General features: G+C 40.7%; 1 protein-coding gene across 1 annotated transcript; it reads right to left on the reverse strand.

Annotated features, from left to right (window-relative positions):
• Positions 1 to 238: 238 nt before the first annotated feature.
• TIMM17A (translocase of inner mitochondrial membrane 17A) lies at positions 239 to 12,467 on the reverse strand. The gene is made up of 6 exons (XM_028120352.2): positions 12,392 to 12,467; positions 8,986 to 9,085; positions 8,796 to 8,859; positions 5,027 to 5,155; positions 4,153 to 4,263; positions 239 to 1,342 (listed from the first exon to the last, which is right to left on the reverse strand). The coding sequence occupies exons 1-6, from the start codon at positions 12,415 to 12,417 to the stop codon at positions 1,257 to 1,259; spliced, it is 516 nt and encodes a 171-aa protein (XP_027976153.1). The 5' UTR covers positions 12,418 to 12,467; the 3' UTR covers positions 239 to 1,256.
• Between the last annotated feature and the right edge of the window lie 3,188 nt (positions 12,468 to 15,655).

Raw genomic sequence — 15,655 nt, forward strand, 5'->3', positions numbered from 1 at the left:
ACTATGTATATGGCATTGGGCCAAAAGAGAACTGTGTGTTCACCAGAGCTACATGAATTTGTTCTCCATCTCGCACAGATGTAGGCAAATGGGTAAGAGCATCATGCCTTCTGTAAGGCCACATGTCATTTCCAATACAAACAGTAAAATGGCCTATTCTGAAATGCTAATCCATTTTCCAGGCCCCATCAGACCCCAAAATACAGCCTTTATGAAGATTAGCTTCAGGGGACTTGGAACACATTAAAATCAGCATACATTTTATTTTCAAGCACACAATAAACACCAAACTTTTCCAGTGCTACTATACCGTGCATAAATTCTTCTCATATAGAATTGGAAGTTGTTTCTGGTGAGGTTGCTGAATGATCAAGAATTAAGACACAGGAGGGGCAGTTGGGTGGCTCAGTTGGTTGAGTGTCTGACTCTTGATTTCAGCTTGGGCCATGATTTCAGGGTCCTGGGATCGAGCCCCGAGTCGGGCTCCATGCTCAGCATGCAGTCAGCTTGGGATTCTCTCTCTCCTGCCCCTTACCCATCCCCCCGGCTCTAAATAAGTAAAATCTTGAGGAAAAAAAAAATCAAGACACAGGAGGCTCAAAGATAAAGGAAGTTTAACATCTGACATCTTCAAAACCAAGAAACAGCATATTTTCCTTTCAAAGTAAAGGATATTTTACCTCAGCCTTCAATTCATTAAGTATTTACTGTGCAATGATCCATGTTAACTCTCCATAATTCTTCTCATACTTAATTTACTTCAAGTGAGATGAGAGCCCAACTATAAAACATGCAATTTTCAACATACTTTGCATTATTTGAAGTATTCGAGGATGCAAAGTAGAACTCTACAATTTATCTTAAAAGAAAGAGCAAGTTCCAGGAGTTTTTTATTGTTTGGCTGACAACACAAAACCAGGCAGAGAGGTCCCCAAGGAAACGATGGTCACGCTTCATTGTTATTTGCCCTTTGGTCCTTCACCTTCTAAGCGTTTATTATATTTTCTTTTAAAGATATCAGACATTTATTTTTATCACAAATGCAATCCAAGTGTGAATAAATAAATGTATTACATTTAACATCTGCCCCCGCCCCCATGTTCCCTTAAATAGAAAAAAGAGCTAAGGTGTCTCTTCAAAGCCTATTTGGCCATAGCTGTCCCACCTATGGTTTTAAAAACAGACTGTAACTTATCTTCTGAGATTCTTTCTTGAACTACAGCTCATTCTGTTAAAGAAATCCTGGGAAAGAAGTCCTATTGATATTGTCGATAGTCTCCAAAAGGTGAGGATGGTAACTGGGTTGAAGGCAACTGAGAAGGGTCTTCAGCAAACTGAGGACCTGCAATTAAGAAAGAAGCTTAAAAACCACCTGAATATTACACAATTAAATAGAACAAGACTTCGTAGAGAGTAAATCAATCAACTCAATAAAAATAACGTGCTACCTTAGAGCTGTCCTCTGAATTTCTACTGCCTAATTTTCATGAGTGCCTCCAAATTTGGTAAACATGACAGTCTGGCTTTCTTTATGCTCCAGAATGAACAGCTCTCAACTGTTATGCCAGGAAAGTCAGATGGATTAATTATAGCAAGAAGTGAATTCAAGTTTTTAAAGCAATTGCTGTAACAAGCTGCTATAAAGATGGGAAAAAAATCTCACACTTCTTGACATATTTTTCAGTAGCTATTTAAAATTATTTTCACAAAGTTTAAGTACCTTAGTCATGTTTTAAGAGAAATCAGTAATCCGGTTTATACAACCAATTAGAGAATGAGTTCTGAAATGGGAAGATATCCCCTAGCTTGCTGTAGAACAAAGTCTTATAAAATTTAGTTTTCAAAGGATGGGAGGGCCTGTGAACTAAGAAAAAAATGTGGTTTTTGTTTTGGTTTTTTTTTTTAAGATTTGAGAGAGAGAGAGCACGGACGGGAGAGGGTGTGAGTTGTGGCGGGGGTAAAGGGAGAGGGAGAGAGAAACTTAAGCAGACTCTGGGCTGAGCGTGCAGATGGACATGGGCTCAATATCACAATCCTGAAATCGAGACCTGAGCCAAAACCAACGTCGGATGCTTAACCGAATGAGCCACCCAGGCGTCCCAAAAAATATGGTTCTAAATTAAAAAAAAAAAAACTTTTATGCAAATAATCACAATTATTTTATTTTGGAAATAAAGTAATTTAGGGAAACTAAAGCAGACTAAAACATTAACTGTAAAGAAGAAAGAGGGCAGTGGTAAAATTCCCTGAAGCTTTCCAATGCTTCAAAATCCTGGGGCGCCTGGGTGGCTCAGTCGTTAAGCGTCTGCCTCCGGCTCAGGTCATGATCCCAGGATCCTGGGATCGAACCCCGCATCGGGCTCCCTGCTCGGCGGGAAGCCTGCTTCTCCCTCTCCCACTCCCCCTGCTTGTGTTCCTGCTCTCGCTGTCTCTGTCAAATAAATAAATAAAATCTTAAAAAAAAAAACAAAACAAAACCAATGCTTCAAAATCCAATGATACATTTTTTTTTCCCACTATAAAAGCATTATCTGTTCATTTCAGAAAACTAGAGAAGATACTGGGTAAAACAGGTAAACCAAAGATAACCATTATTACTTAGATATAATTTTACCTCATTTTTTCCATGGTTTTAAAAATATTTTCATGTCAGTTAATTATAAATATATGATTAACTCTTCAAAGATTTCCCCCAACACAGCTTTTCAGAAACACATCTCCTGTCTCAAATAAAATGCACTTCTTTTAAAGATTTCCTCTGAGGAAAAAAGGTTAAAGCAAAGTAACCTAGACTAATTTCTATAAGACAATGTAACTTGGGGCTCCTGGCTGGCTCAGTCAGTAGAGGATGAGACTCTTGATCTTGGGGTCATGAGTTTGAGCCCCCAGGCAAAGAACCTACTGAAAGAAAGGGGAAAAAAAAGAAATGAAAAGAAAGGAAGAAGGAAGGAAGGAAAATGGAACTGATGTTTTTTTTATGTTTCTGAATTTCTGAAAAAATGAAACTTTTCTGATGTTTTATGTGAAGACTTTCACACTAAAGTGATAAAAACTAAAAAGCAAAGTTAGAATGTGCCTATCATAACAGATTATTAACTCAAGAGTAATGATTAAAAAGCAGGAACAGAAAGTGAGAGGGTCCAAGAGGTCCCTAGATCATCCCCAGCATCTACTGAGCAGAGTGTTTGACAACTGTGCCAAAGAGACACTGAATCTCTTGCTAGGTGCCTCAGGGAAATCAAATCAAACTGGGAGCTATGATCTATTCCTAACTCTATGCTGAATCTTTTCCAAGCTCCAAAAATAATTTTCAACATGTGTCGCTATTCTATTTCCTTCCTCAAATGCCAGGTCAAATTTTTCCTACAAAATCCTCATGATTATCTTTTTGCTTCCTTCCAATGTCAAGGAATATTGGCCCTTTACAGACAACTGACGTTTTCTGCAGTTACCAGAAGGTGCACAATTTAACAGCTGTGCAAGATATTATATGACCATGATCACTTAGCCCACAATTTAACTTTTCCCTATATATCAGATAAAAGGAACAATTAGCAACAAATTATTTTACTAACTTCTCAAAATTTTCTCTGCCAACCATAAAGTGACCCTCCCAAACACAGCCTCTTTCTACCACTCTATTTCATTCTCTTCGAAGCAAGCAACACAATCAAATCTCATTTATCTGTTAACATGTTAGTCAGTCTTCTCCCACCAGAATTTAAGCCCTTGTTCACCACTATATCACAGCATCTAAAACAGTGCCTGGCACATACATGTAAGTAAGAGGTTGTTGATGGACTACCATTATTGTTACACATCTGCAAGGACCTTTCTTCAAGCGCCTCTAAAATGACTGGCAATTTCTTAGAATAAGCACATGAGCGCTGACAAAACCTGAGAACTAAAAGAAAGATCAACAGCAAACCATCTAACCAAAGCATTTTGGTTACTGTGGCTAAACACAATAATCAAATCCACATCTACCTTTTCAAATACAACTAGGGGCTATTATTGTAATCCTCACGAACCATGGCAAATGTAGAAATCACAAACTACCACATTTTAGCAGAAAAGATAGGTTCTCTCTAAATATCAGGAGGCCATTCCAGTGTTTGAGCTATGGTAGTAGTAAGCAGGAAGAAGACTCACCATTGGGAAATTGTGCAGAGGCGAATCTTGTCAACAAGATACCAGCTCCTTCAATTAAAGCTAGGAGAATGCCACCCATCGCAGCTGACCCAACCATGGCCACCGGTCCATCTGAACACATTAATAATAAAGAGATTACCTTAATAGAAAACTAGTTTAATAGAAGACTTGGTAAAGGAAAGAGCTGTCCACATGGCTCCATGCTACCCTCATTCCCAGCCCTGGAATAAAACTGGCTCACTGGTTAAAACCAGGTGTCAACAAACTAAGGCCCACAGCTCAAATCCAGCTCACTGCCTGTTTATGTAAAGTTTTATTAGCACAATCATCCTCATTCATTTATATATAGTCTATGGCTGCTTTCATGTTACAATCATAGAGCTAAGTATTTGCTGACAAAGACCTCACAGCCCACAAAGTCTAAAATATTTACCATCTGGCCCTTTACAGAAAAAGTTTACTGATCCTTGGCCTAAACCACTAAACCCCCCAAAATTCTGGGTTGCTTTCTGTCCCAAAGATCCAGAAGATGGTTCTAAGCTCTTTATTCGTAACACTGCTATATGGCAGGTATGATTATTAACTCTAGAGTACCAATGAGGAAACTATGGCTGGCACAAAAAGTCTGGCAAAATGCCCAGTAACTTGAACTGCTCTTAACCACTGTATAGATCAGAACCCCATGCTCTCTCATTCTTAAACATTCCAAGTAAAAAGATACTTATTTTTCCCCCAAATCACCACATACATTCATGCTATGCTAAATTAAACAATCAATGCTCAGTTTTATTTATTACACATATGACTAAATTAAGACAGATAAGGTTTTCCAAAAAGTCTTGCTTTTACTAGTGTGTCTATAATGATTGCTTACTTCTTGCTGCCAGTATGGCTCCGGTTAAGGCACCACTTGTGATGGAGTTCCAGGGATCTTCTTTCCCTCTGACTTGAACCATACTGCAGTCAATCATGGAAAATAAACCTCCCCAAACTGCAAAGCTACCTATTTTATTTAAAAACAAAAGAAATTTCATTTTTTCATCTTACATTTAAAATATTATAGTCAAAAATAACTTTAAATAACAACACTATATTCTTAAAACTCTCACACTTCAAATACATGCAAACACAAGTTTGGATAAGCACTGAACAATCGGAATACTTATCTTTTCAATAAAGCGTGGGTTGTATTATCAGCTTGAAAATTAGCAATGGCCCAAAGCCTAAAAGAAATAAGCCAGGCCTAGAAGAGTCAGGCTAAACACATTCAAATCTCCCTTTCAGAACCAAGTATCTCTTTTTAAAAAGCAATAAACACAACAAAGCCACCCTGCTTCTTCCTTCCTTCTCCTTTTATAGCTCTACCTTACCTCTATTTTTTCTTTTCTTCATTAAGTGTCACTGAGCATATATATATATATATATATATACATATATATATATATATATATATACACTCTATAAAAATCACCAGGAAAGATACAAAAGAAATCCAGCTATCCTGGAATGTATTATAGGTGTAGGCCAATACACGCTAAAGTAGCTAATGGATGATACAAACAGTCAGAATTATGGAACATCAAGGGGAGAGAAATTACCTATCCTCTCTTTCTAACCTTTATTCCTCCAGCATGAAACTAAAAACCACACTAAATCAAATTACTTGGCACTTAAACTCTTCCTAAACACAGTAACAATTTTGTCAAATAAGAAACACCCACAAATACACTTACAGAAGTACACACAAAATTTTAGACAACACCAAGATTTTAACTGTCAGCATCTCTGGATGATGTAACACATGACTTAATTTCTTCATGCCTGCTTTATTATCCAAATCCTCTATCATGAGTGCACACAACTTGCACTATATGAAGAGTTGTTATATTTATTATGATTAAAGAAGAAAAACTACCGAAAAGAGCCCTAGTCACTTTATTCTCTACCCTCTGAAATCTGAAAATAGTGGGGATATGTTAGTAAGGGCAATAACAAATGTCAGAACCAGATTGTCACCAGAATCCTTTTCCAGTTTTCACACTATCCATTAAATCTATTAGATATAACCAGCTGAAGTATAGCATAAGCCCTCATATCTAGTCCAATACTAGATATTACACACTATGTAAAAATAAACTAGTAAACTAGTTCTTTCCTCTAACTCAGTAATTCTATGTCCTGAGAGAGATCTGATGCCTCGGTGTATTTAGAATGAATATTAGAATTACCTGACTAAATTCCTCAAACAAGACTCTCCCAATACCTCACAAGAGTCTGAAACCTGCCCATTCTCCAAGAATAATTGCCAAAGTAAGCTATGGTTACTGATGAGAATGAGACTGTGTCCAAGCAGGGTGATGAGGCTGTCCACCAGAAGGCTGGCCCAGTGTGAGGAGCCAGAGCCAAAGCAGGGTAAGGAAGAGTCCTCAGCCTGGCATGGAGTTGAGTGTATCCATGTGGAAGGGCGGCCTGGTGTGGGGTGCCACAGCCCAAGCAGGACAAAGATGGAGGTATTCATATAAAAAGGGAGAAAGGAAGAATAAACCTTATACGGCTGGACTGCTGAGGTCCTGGTGTGAACTTATGATTTTCAACATGTACATATAAATACAGATATAAATTTGGGTAGATGTATTTATGTTGTGGTTAGTGTGTGTTTACATATATACATATATACTCCCAAGCTCTATTACAAAGAAGGCCCGGGAACAGCAACATCCCAATAGCAACGATACACTTTGCACCCAGATTTTGGATTCTAAATACCACTCTCAACTAAAAGGAACCAGAGCTCTATGGAGAAATGGCTGACTCTATGGCTAGGCAGGGAAAATACAAGATGAGCCTGGAGTGTCTTGTTCCAAAACGCAAAAGATGCCTGAAGAATAATGGGGCTGTGTCAAAAGCCCCCATGAAATTTTCTCTATGAAAATAGAAGGCTCTTCAGGACACAACTATGATTTTTCCATGTTGCCTGTCCCCTGGATTTTGACTAGAGAAGCTCAGTAAATGCTCACTGAATTAAATTGAAAATGTCATCCCAGTATTTTTAAAAAGCAAGACACCATAAAGATTTCTCAATAGTTTCCTTAAAAAAGCCAGTCCCAAGGATCTGAAATAAACAATCCCAATTCACTCATACCACAACTTAGTCTTCCTCTATTTCACCCTGTTTATTTTAGAATAGTTTTAGAGTTACAGAAAAGTTGTGAAGATAGCTCAGAATTCCCATATATCCCACATCCAGTTTCCCCAATTTCTAATATCTTACATTACCATGGTGCATTTGCACAATTAATGACCCAATATCAATACAGTATTAAGTAAAGTCCACACTTAACTCAGATTTCTTTAGTTTTTATGTCCTTCTGTTTCAGGATACCAAATTACATTTAGTGGTCATGTCTCCTTAAGCTCCTTAAGCGAGAGCCTGTGACACTACCTGATTGTTTTTTTATCCATTGAAAAAGTGTAATATGATAGAAGCAGCCTCTTACAAGACATATAAAAACCTGTGTGACTTCTGCATATATTGGGAGTTAAGGGTTTGGTGTGTGCTTTAATACTACTTATTCAACAAAGGAAAATCAGTCACTATTTACTTTCCAGGGGTATATAATTATTACAGAGGAAAGAAAAGGAAAAAGATATACCATCACTTCAGCCCTCACAGCTTCGATTTCCTCATCTGGAAAATGGGGATAATTATACACCTCTTGTGGTGGTATGAGGATTAAAGTAATGCCATAAAACCCTTAGGAGAGTGCTTAGCACATAGCAAACACCCAATAAATGGCAGCTCTTAGCTAGGCTTCCAAAGAAAAATATGCTAAAAACAAAGACAGGACTATTCTGTCACACAAAATTACTAAGGAATGACTAAAAGTATTTAGTCTTTTTCATGTGTTCTACATGGTCTCTCCAACCTGACTCTATCTTTGTAAATGAATATAGCCTCCAAGCTTTTATTTATTTATTTGAGAGAGAGCGAGAGAGAGAAAAAGAGAGAGCATGAGATGGGGGAGGGTCAGAGGGAGAAGCAGACTCCCCACTCAGCAGGGAGCCTAAAGCAGGGCTCGATCCTGGGACTCCAGGATCATGACCTGAGGTGAAGGCAAACACTTAACAGACTGAGCCACCCAGGCGCCCCACCTCCAAGTTTTTTTATCATCTCTCTTCTCCCAACTTCTGAATAACCAAGTTTAAAAAGTATAATGAATTCTTTTCAAATTTTGCATTGACCTCTGCACAACATCCAAAACCTAACCTTGGAGAGGAGCCTGAGCAGCATCATCAGTTTCTCTCTCATGAAACCCAATCCTTCAGATCACATTCTCTTCAGCTTTATATTACCCCAGAAGCTATCACTCCTGACTCTCATAAACCTAAGCTTTAAACACACTGTCTTCCTTTTGGATAACAGGAAAAAACAAAAACAAAATACCACTGAGCACTTGAAGGACGGAGACAAAATTTTCAAATGAATGGATGCAGCAATTCCAGTTAACTTTCTCAATAAACCGTAAATCCAGAAGAATTTACAGAGACAGTAATTTCTAACAAGCTCTTAGACTGAACTAAGCTTCATCTTCAAATAAACAAGAAAAGATATTCTGAAGTACAAATGGAAAAATTCTGCTTACCTCCCAACTGTGGAGCCCTGGTTTTAATAGCTGTCAAACTCCCCCGCAGTCTGTGGTTTACCCCCTATAAAGAAGCAATCAAAAATACAGTAGAAATACAATATATTTCCAGCTCACTGATAAGGCCACCAGTGATATTAGCAAATCCAGATTTCAAGTGATGATAAGACAAGACCATTCACCTACTTACCACTGGAGAATTGCGAAAACCTTTTATTGCTTGAAAGATTCCACCACCTATGGTACCCATCGTAAAGGCCCCACCACAATCATCGACAATTCGCCAAGGGCTAAGAACAGGGAAAAAAAAAAAAAAAGATGACTATTTCTCATTCATAAACCATAAAATTTTCTTTGCTAACACAGTAAGGGATGCAACAGATTCCAATGTAGGATCTACTGCAACCAATAAAATAAACATTTAGACAAAAGGATTCTGAACATATCCGTATCTATTTAGCTCCAAGCCATAAGGAATGGAACTGGCTTTAACTCCCTGTTAACAGTACTTAATTTTCATTTAATAATTAGCACATCTATGAACAGTTGGGCACAGAGCAAAAGTGAATCAACAACTATGCAGGAAATTACATTATAATCAATGCTGATCCAATCTCCCAGGGATCAAAGTAAGCTCTCCAGCTGCAATAAAATTTAAAGCTGAGACCTCCCAAGATGAAGATTCAACAGGGGCAGAGGGAGACCAATTTAAACAATTTTTAAAGTTTGAAATTCTTTCTGGGTTTACTGAGTCCCAGTAGCACTTGGAACTTTAGTTTATATTAGGTCCAACCATTTAACACGCTGGAATACTCTAATCTCCAATAATTAGAGGTTATATTTGTAAACCCAGTTTCCAAAAGTAGCAACCTTATACAACACAATGAAATCTGAATAATGTGATCAGAACAGAACTACTTACTATTCTAGGAATCTGGCTTATGAAAAAGTCTGTGAATGGTTAATTCATTTTTTAAAAAAGATTTTTATTTATTTGTCAGAGAGAGAGAGAACAAGCAGGGAGAGCGGCAGCCAGAGGGAGAAGCAAGCTCGCCCCTGAGCAGGGAGCCTGATGTGGAACTTGATCCCAGGTGACCTGAGCCAAAGGCAGACGCTTAACCAACTGAGCCACCCCGGTGCCCTGGTTAAATTCATTTTAGACCCACTATAAATAAAAGCAATTTCTTTGATCTAGTCTCAAGGGTCAAATGCTACATAATGAACCTATGGGCAATCTACTTGTTCAAGTAAACTTGTGAATTCAGTGTAGTTGCTGCTGGAGAATTTGAGTAATTTCTAACTTTGGTGGACAGGAATACAAAACCTTGCAGTGAAACATCATATTCTTTTTCAAGAATAATACAAATCAGGACCTTGTACAGAATGACTATCTCATGCAGCACATATTCCAACTGTCAGCAGGATGCTTTGGGGCCTTGCTAAACCAAGGCTTGCTTTTATGACCCTAAAAGCAAAATCAGCAACACCTGAGAGTTTATTAGACCTGCAGACTCACAACACTTTACCCAGGACCTACTGAACCAGAGTCTATAGTTCAACACGATCAAGTGACTTGATTTCACTTTAATAGCGTAAGAAGCAGTGGTTGAGATTAAAAAGGATTAGGAAATTGCTTTAAGATGGTAGAAACAGGTGGCGCCTGGTTGGCTCAGTCGTTAAGCGTCTGCCTTCGGCTCTGGTCATGATCCCAGAGTCCTGGGATCCAGCCCCGCATTGGGCTCCCTGCTCGGCAGGAAGCCTGCTTCTCCCTCTTCCACTCCCCCTGCTTGTGTTCCCTCTCTCGCTGTGTCTCTCTCTGTCAAATAAATAAATAAAAATCTTTAAATAAAAATAAAATAAAATGGTAGAAACACTAATAGGAAGTATAGAGAAAAGACAAAGAAGAATGAATTAGTGGCTCCGAGTGGTGGGCCAGTAACTTCAGAAGATCTACTCCAAATGATCTTATTAGTTGGGGATTAAAAAAATCTCTTTTGGGAGGGGGATTAAAAAATCTTAAAGAACAGCAGGATTCAGGGGCACCTGGGTGCTTCAGTCGTTAAGCATCCGTCTTCAGCTCGGATCATGATCCCAGGGTCCTGGAATTGAACCCCCAGTCGGGCTCCCTGGTCCGCGGGAAGCCTGCTTCTCCCTCTCCCACCACCCCCCCGCCGGCATGTACAGCATATGGTGTACATGTTTGGAGGCAGAGTGGTGTGGAGAGAGGAAAAGGATTTTTATAGTCTGAGGTTGGAGGATTTGAGAAAATGCTCTTAACAGGACAGTACAGAAGATCAAAGCAGTTTTGACTAGGAAACTAACCAGACAACTGATTTGATTGTATTGCTTCAGGACATACACACTAAGAGAAAGCAAAGTAGTAGATAAAAACTCATTATTCTTATAACATCTTTAATTCAACCAAGTTAAAAAATTTACCCTCCTGCCAGCCTGTGTCATTATACTATATCCAACAGCAGCTGATAACAACAGTCTACGATGCGCTGAATTCTTCATATGTAAGCACAATTTAGGAAGGGGGATTAATTATATTTGGTAATTTTAAAGAGCCATGAGGTGCTGAAACGCTCTGTATCCCATTTGAGTGATTTAAAAAAAAAGGGGGGGCACAAAGCCGGTAACGTGGCTACTGCTGGCAAGGTAATAATATAAAGTCCTAGGCACTTTCACAAGTTGAGGATGACACTGGCTTTTGCTCTAACCCAATAAACAGGTGATTAATCCAAATAATAAGATTTGATTTCGCTCTTAAGACCCCCAGAAGCCTTAAATTTAGGCAACCTGAGACCTCTGACAGCAATTACCCATTTTATAACTATGTATGTGCCTGATTTACTCATGCTCTTACTCTTTGAACCTGTAAAGTGGTGAGCACAGAGACCTCACTCAAATACTGAAATACGTGATTTTCTGTTCATGGTTTCTCAAAGAACACATACTACTATCTCTATTTTCCAGATAATCCTCTGTCCCCCCACAGAGAATTCAAAGGATGAAAACGAGGCTCCTACCTACAGGTGCTTATCCACGCCCTAAAGGGGCGTAAAATCTCCTGTTCTATACATTTGAAATCCTTCGCCCTGGGGACACATGTCACGATGTATCTTAAGATATATATATATTAAGACACATGTCACAAATAATATCTTAAGAATGGCATCCCCCTCAGAGGCCCACTGTCCATTCCTCAACACAGGAACTGAGCAAAGCCGAGACATGGGGACGTGTCCAAGGTCACCTCAGCAGGCGGGATTATTACGGACCCCGCACAAGATCGACTACGCCCTGGGTTGGGAGCAGATTCCGAGGCTCCATCAAGCCCAAGCCCGGACCTCCTCATCCACCGCAAGGTCACCAGAGTGCCGGGTTGTTAGCGGAAAGGCTGCCACACGCGGCCCGGGGAGCACAGGGTTCAGAAGCAGACTGGCTGCTCTAGACGGCGCTGCCTATGGTTACCAAACCCACATCGACAAGCCTGCGACTGAGTTCAACTTGCACCTACGGGCACTGGACAGGGGAGGACGAGGACCACGGGCAGAGAGGCAGGAGAAAACAAGAACAGTGGTAAAGCTCACCAAGGTTCTCTCGCGTACTCCTCCATCTTGACTCCACCGGCGCGAGTGATGCCGGGCAAGTTGGGTGGAGGCTGACCCCAGCGGCGGAAGTGATCTCGAGAGGAGGGTGTTAAGGTCTATGTGGATTGGTTCACCGTTTCCTCCCGCAACCAATGGGAGCCTGGACTTCAGGGCAGCGTGGGGGGCGGGGCAGAGACGCTGCGTGGCAGAGGTGGCCCCGCCCAGGTCCTCGAAGGCTGCAGGTCTGGGCTTCGTGCGCCGGGAGCAACCCAATGGCAAGGAGTTCAAGTTACCGCGTCCCTGAAGGTTCCGTGGACTGACATAAACCTAGCATTATTCCGCTAGGGTTCACCAAATTTCCTAAATACATGTCTTTTTTTGTTTTTAGTACTTTGGCTGCTAGTTGGGAATTAATGTTAGCTAATTCGCGATGGTTCGTGAAACTTAACTAACTACACATAGCAGGAGAAGGATTAGAGCAGACAGTGTCATAGTCCTTATAGTCACAGTGCTTGGAATGTAATAGATGTTCGATAAATGCTTTTGAAGTGAACTTATCTGGGCCATCTTGAGTGCTGGGACCAATTTGGGGCCCTCAATTGAAGGACAACAGAACCACTTCTGGTCCACCCTTCAAAAGATCAGCAGAAAATGTGAGGGATGTTTAGCTCAGAAAAGAGGAGACCAAAGGGATGGGAACCCATCAACCTTTTTTAGCCTACAGTCAACAAAATCTCAGTCATGTGATGTCTGTTAAAAGAACTCTTCTCCATTCCTTTTGAGATTGACTTTAAAATATGTATATATTTAGGGCACCTGGGTGGCTCAGTAGGGTAAGGGTCTGCCTTTGGCACAGGTCGTGACCCCAGGGTCCTGGGATCGAGCCCCACATCAGGCTCCCTCCTCAGCAGGAAGTCTGCTTCTCCCTCTACACCTCCCCCCTGCTCATGATCTCTTTCATTCTCTCTCTCAAATAAATAATTTTTAAAAATATGTATATATTTATTTTATGGAAAAAATTAGTGCAGTTCATAGGGAACTGCAGTGAAGAGCGAGATACCCACAAAATCTTGAAAATAAGATAAGCAGATAAACTGAACCTTCCACAGAACCGAAGATTGTCAGTAAAGTGTATCTGTATGTAAAAAGCACAGTTCGCACTAGTCATCTGATTTTTTTTTAAAGATTTTATTTATTTATTCCTGAGAGACAGAGAGAGAGAGAGAGAGAGAGAGAGAGAGAGAAGCAGAGGGAGAAACAGGCTCCCAAGGAGCAGGAAGCCCGATGCGGGACTCGATCCCAGGACCCTGGGATCATGACCTGAGCCGAAGGCAGATGCTTAACCATCTGAGCCACCCAGGCGCCCTAGTCATCTGATTTTTATGTGTAAAGTCCAAGAAGTCTTTTTTCGGAATGTGACTGTAATTAAGAACCTTTAAGTCTAATTAACTGCACAGGCTGAAGAGAGAATGTGGGAGATGGGAAACAAGAGGAGCCAGAGAGCAAGAATTTGATATTTAGTCAGCACCCCAGACCTAGTGCATATGAATATTTCAGTAACTACAGATTGGCATTTTCATGGGGCAAAGGTATTTTTTTCTGTTCTCACCAGGACCCAAGTGAAATATTTCTTAGTTCTAGCTACCTCCCTTTGCTCTTATTCCATATTCATTATGCAGTCTTCTGATTGTTATTTGGTTTCTGAATAGATTTTCCTTTGAGAATTCCCTGGCTTATACTCAAAACTATTCTTGTCCACTTAGTTTATGCATCTGCCTCTTGTGAACTGGATTCTTTTGAATCAAATCAATCACCGGGGATGGTGATAATACTGAGTTTTTGAGTTTACAAAGCTGAGGGCCAGAATCTAGCTGGTTACCCAGCTCACTCCATTCCAGCAGTCCCTATCTGAAAGTCCCTCACTGTTCTGGGAGGCACTGCTCAGATGGCCAGCAAGTAGGCTTAGACTTCTCATTCCTCGCTTTCTTTTAACCGCAACAGATAACAGGGTGTAACATTTTTGGCTGGGTAGGGCCTTGGCCTTGGCCTTTGTTGGCTAGAGGGAGATGTCACCCGTCCCTCAAAAATATCCATTTTCATCTGAGTGAAAAAACATCTTGGAAGAAAAGAACTAAGTAGTCTCCTCCTAGTGAGTCTGAAAGAAGTCTAAGGAACTGTCGTGGCCCTCAATGAAAGAATGGTGAAAGACATGGAGGAATGATGGAAGAAAGGGGGTCCTTGGGAGAAAAGTCACAATAAAGGTGAGGGGAGTTTGAACTGGTGATTCAACACAGCAGGGTATGTTGGTGAAAGTTAGTGTTCTGGGCCCCAATGGAGACTCTTGCTGGAACCCCCTGTGAACCAGGTCCTCTGGGTATTGCTTTGGGGAAAATAGCTCCATGTGTGAACTAAAAGAACTGTGACTCTGGGCCTATTTTGCTGTGGGCTTTCCCTATAAGAGGAAAGGGAGGTGAGATCAAGGTGAGGAACAAGGTGAAGAAAGGGAAATCATCCCTCATGCCTCAGGGAACCACCTGGATGGATGAGCTCTAGGAAGAAGCCAAGTATGGCAGTGGCACTGGTACCTTCTTTCCCACTCTAAGGTAATTATCCACCCCTGCCACGCCACCACCCCCCCAGTTAGCTTTTATTCATCTTCCGCTCTTGGACAGTTAGACCATTCTTTGGGGAGGGGCCACTGATCAAGCCTAAGATTGGCAAGAGATGACCATCTGATAGATATCAAGGGTGCGCAGGTAATGCTGAACCAAGAGAGAAACTAGAGGGATTATAATTCAAGTCAATTATAAGACCCTTTCTCTGTGCTCAGGATTGTCCTTAGTTTTATGATGAGGGTGGAGAGAGTACAAAAAATATTGGTATGGTTGCTACCCTCAGCATCCTCAAAATGTACTTGGGGAGAACGAATGCACTCTTGAGAAACACATCAACTTTATAAAATTGCCAAAATGTGTGACATAGAACATGGTAAGTCCTAGAGGCACTGAGAGGAGAGAGGGCGCCCTGGGGGCCTGAGTGTGCTCACAAAATGTACATGATAAACTTGCATTTAAGCCACGGCCTGAAGAATGGTCAGATTTTGATCGGTGGAGAGGAGAAAGTCAGACATTAGAGATAGAGGGAATGACAGCAACAAAGGTGGGGGCAGGAAGGAACACGGTGTTGTCGCTGGGTGGGTTGCTGGTCCCACAGGAGAGTAGAAAGACTAAAGCAGTGAGAGCAAAGCTCTATCAAGTGATAAAT

Source organism: Eumetopias jubatus, unplaced genomic scaffold, assembly GCF_037043125.1.
Source record: "Eumetopias jubatus isolate StellerSeaLion01/CBP00866 unplaced genomic scaffold, mEumJub1_p1.0 scaffold_12, whole genome shotgun sequence".
In the NCBI taxonomy this organism is placed as follows: Eukaryota; Metazoa; Chordata; class Mammalia; order Carnivora; family Otariidae; genus Eumetopias; species Eumetopias jubatus.

What these genes read in the sequence shown, in the direction of transcription:
- TIMM17A (XM_028120352.2), bottom strand. Translation starts at nt 12,417, where the DNA reads ATGGAGGAGTACGCGAGAGAACCTTG. An exon ending in GTTTTCGCAATTCTCCAGTG is followed by an intron (nt 8,860 to 8,985) that starts GTAAGTAGGTGA and finishes GCTTCTTTATAG; the next exon opens with GGGGTAAACCACAGACTGCG. An exon ending in CAGGGCTCCACAGTTGGGAG is followed by an intron (nt 5,156 to 8,795) that starts GTAAGCAGAATT and finishes TAAATAAAATAG; the next exon opens with GTAGCTTTGCAGTTTGGGGA.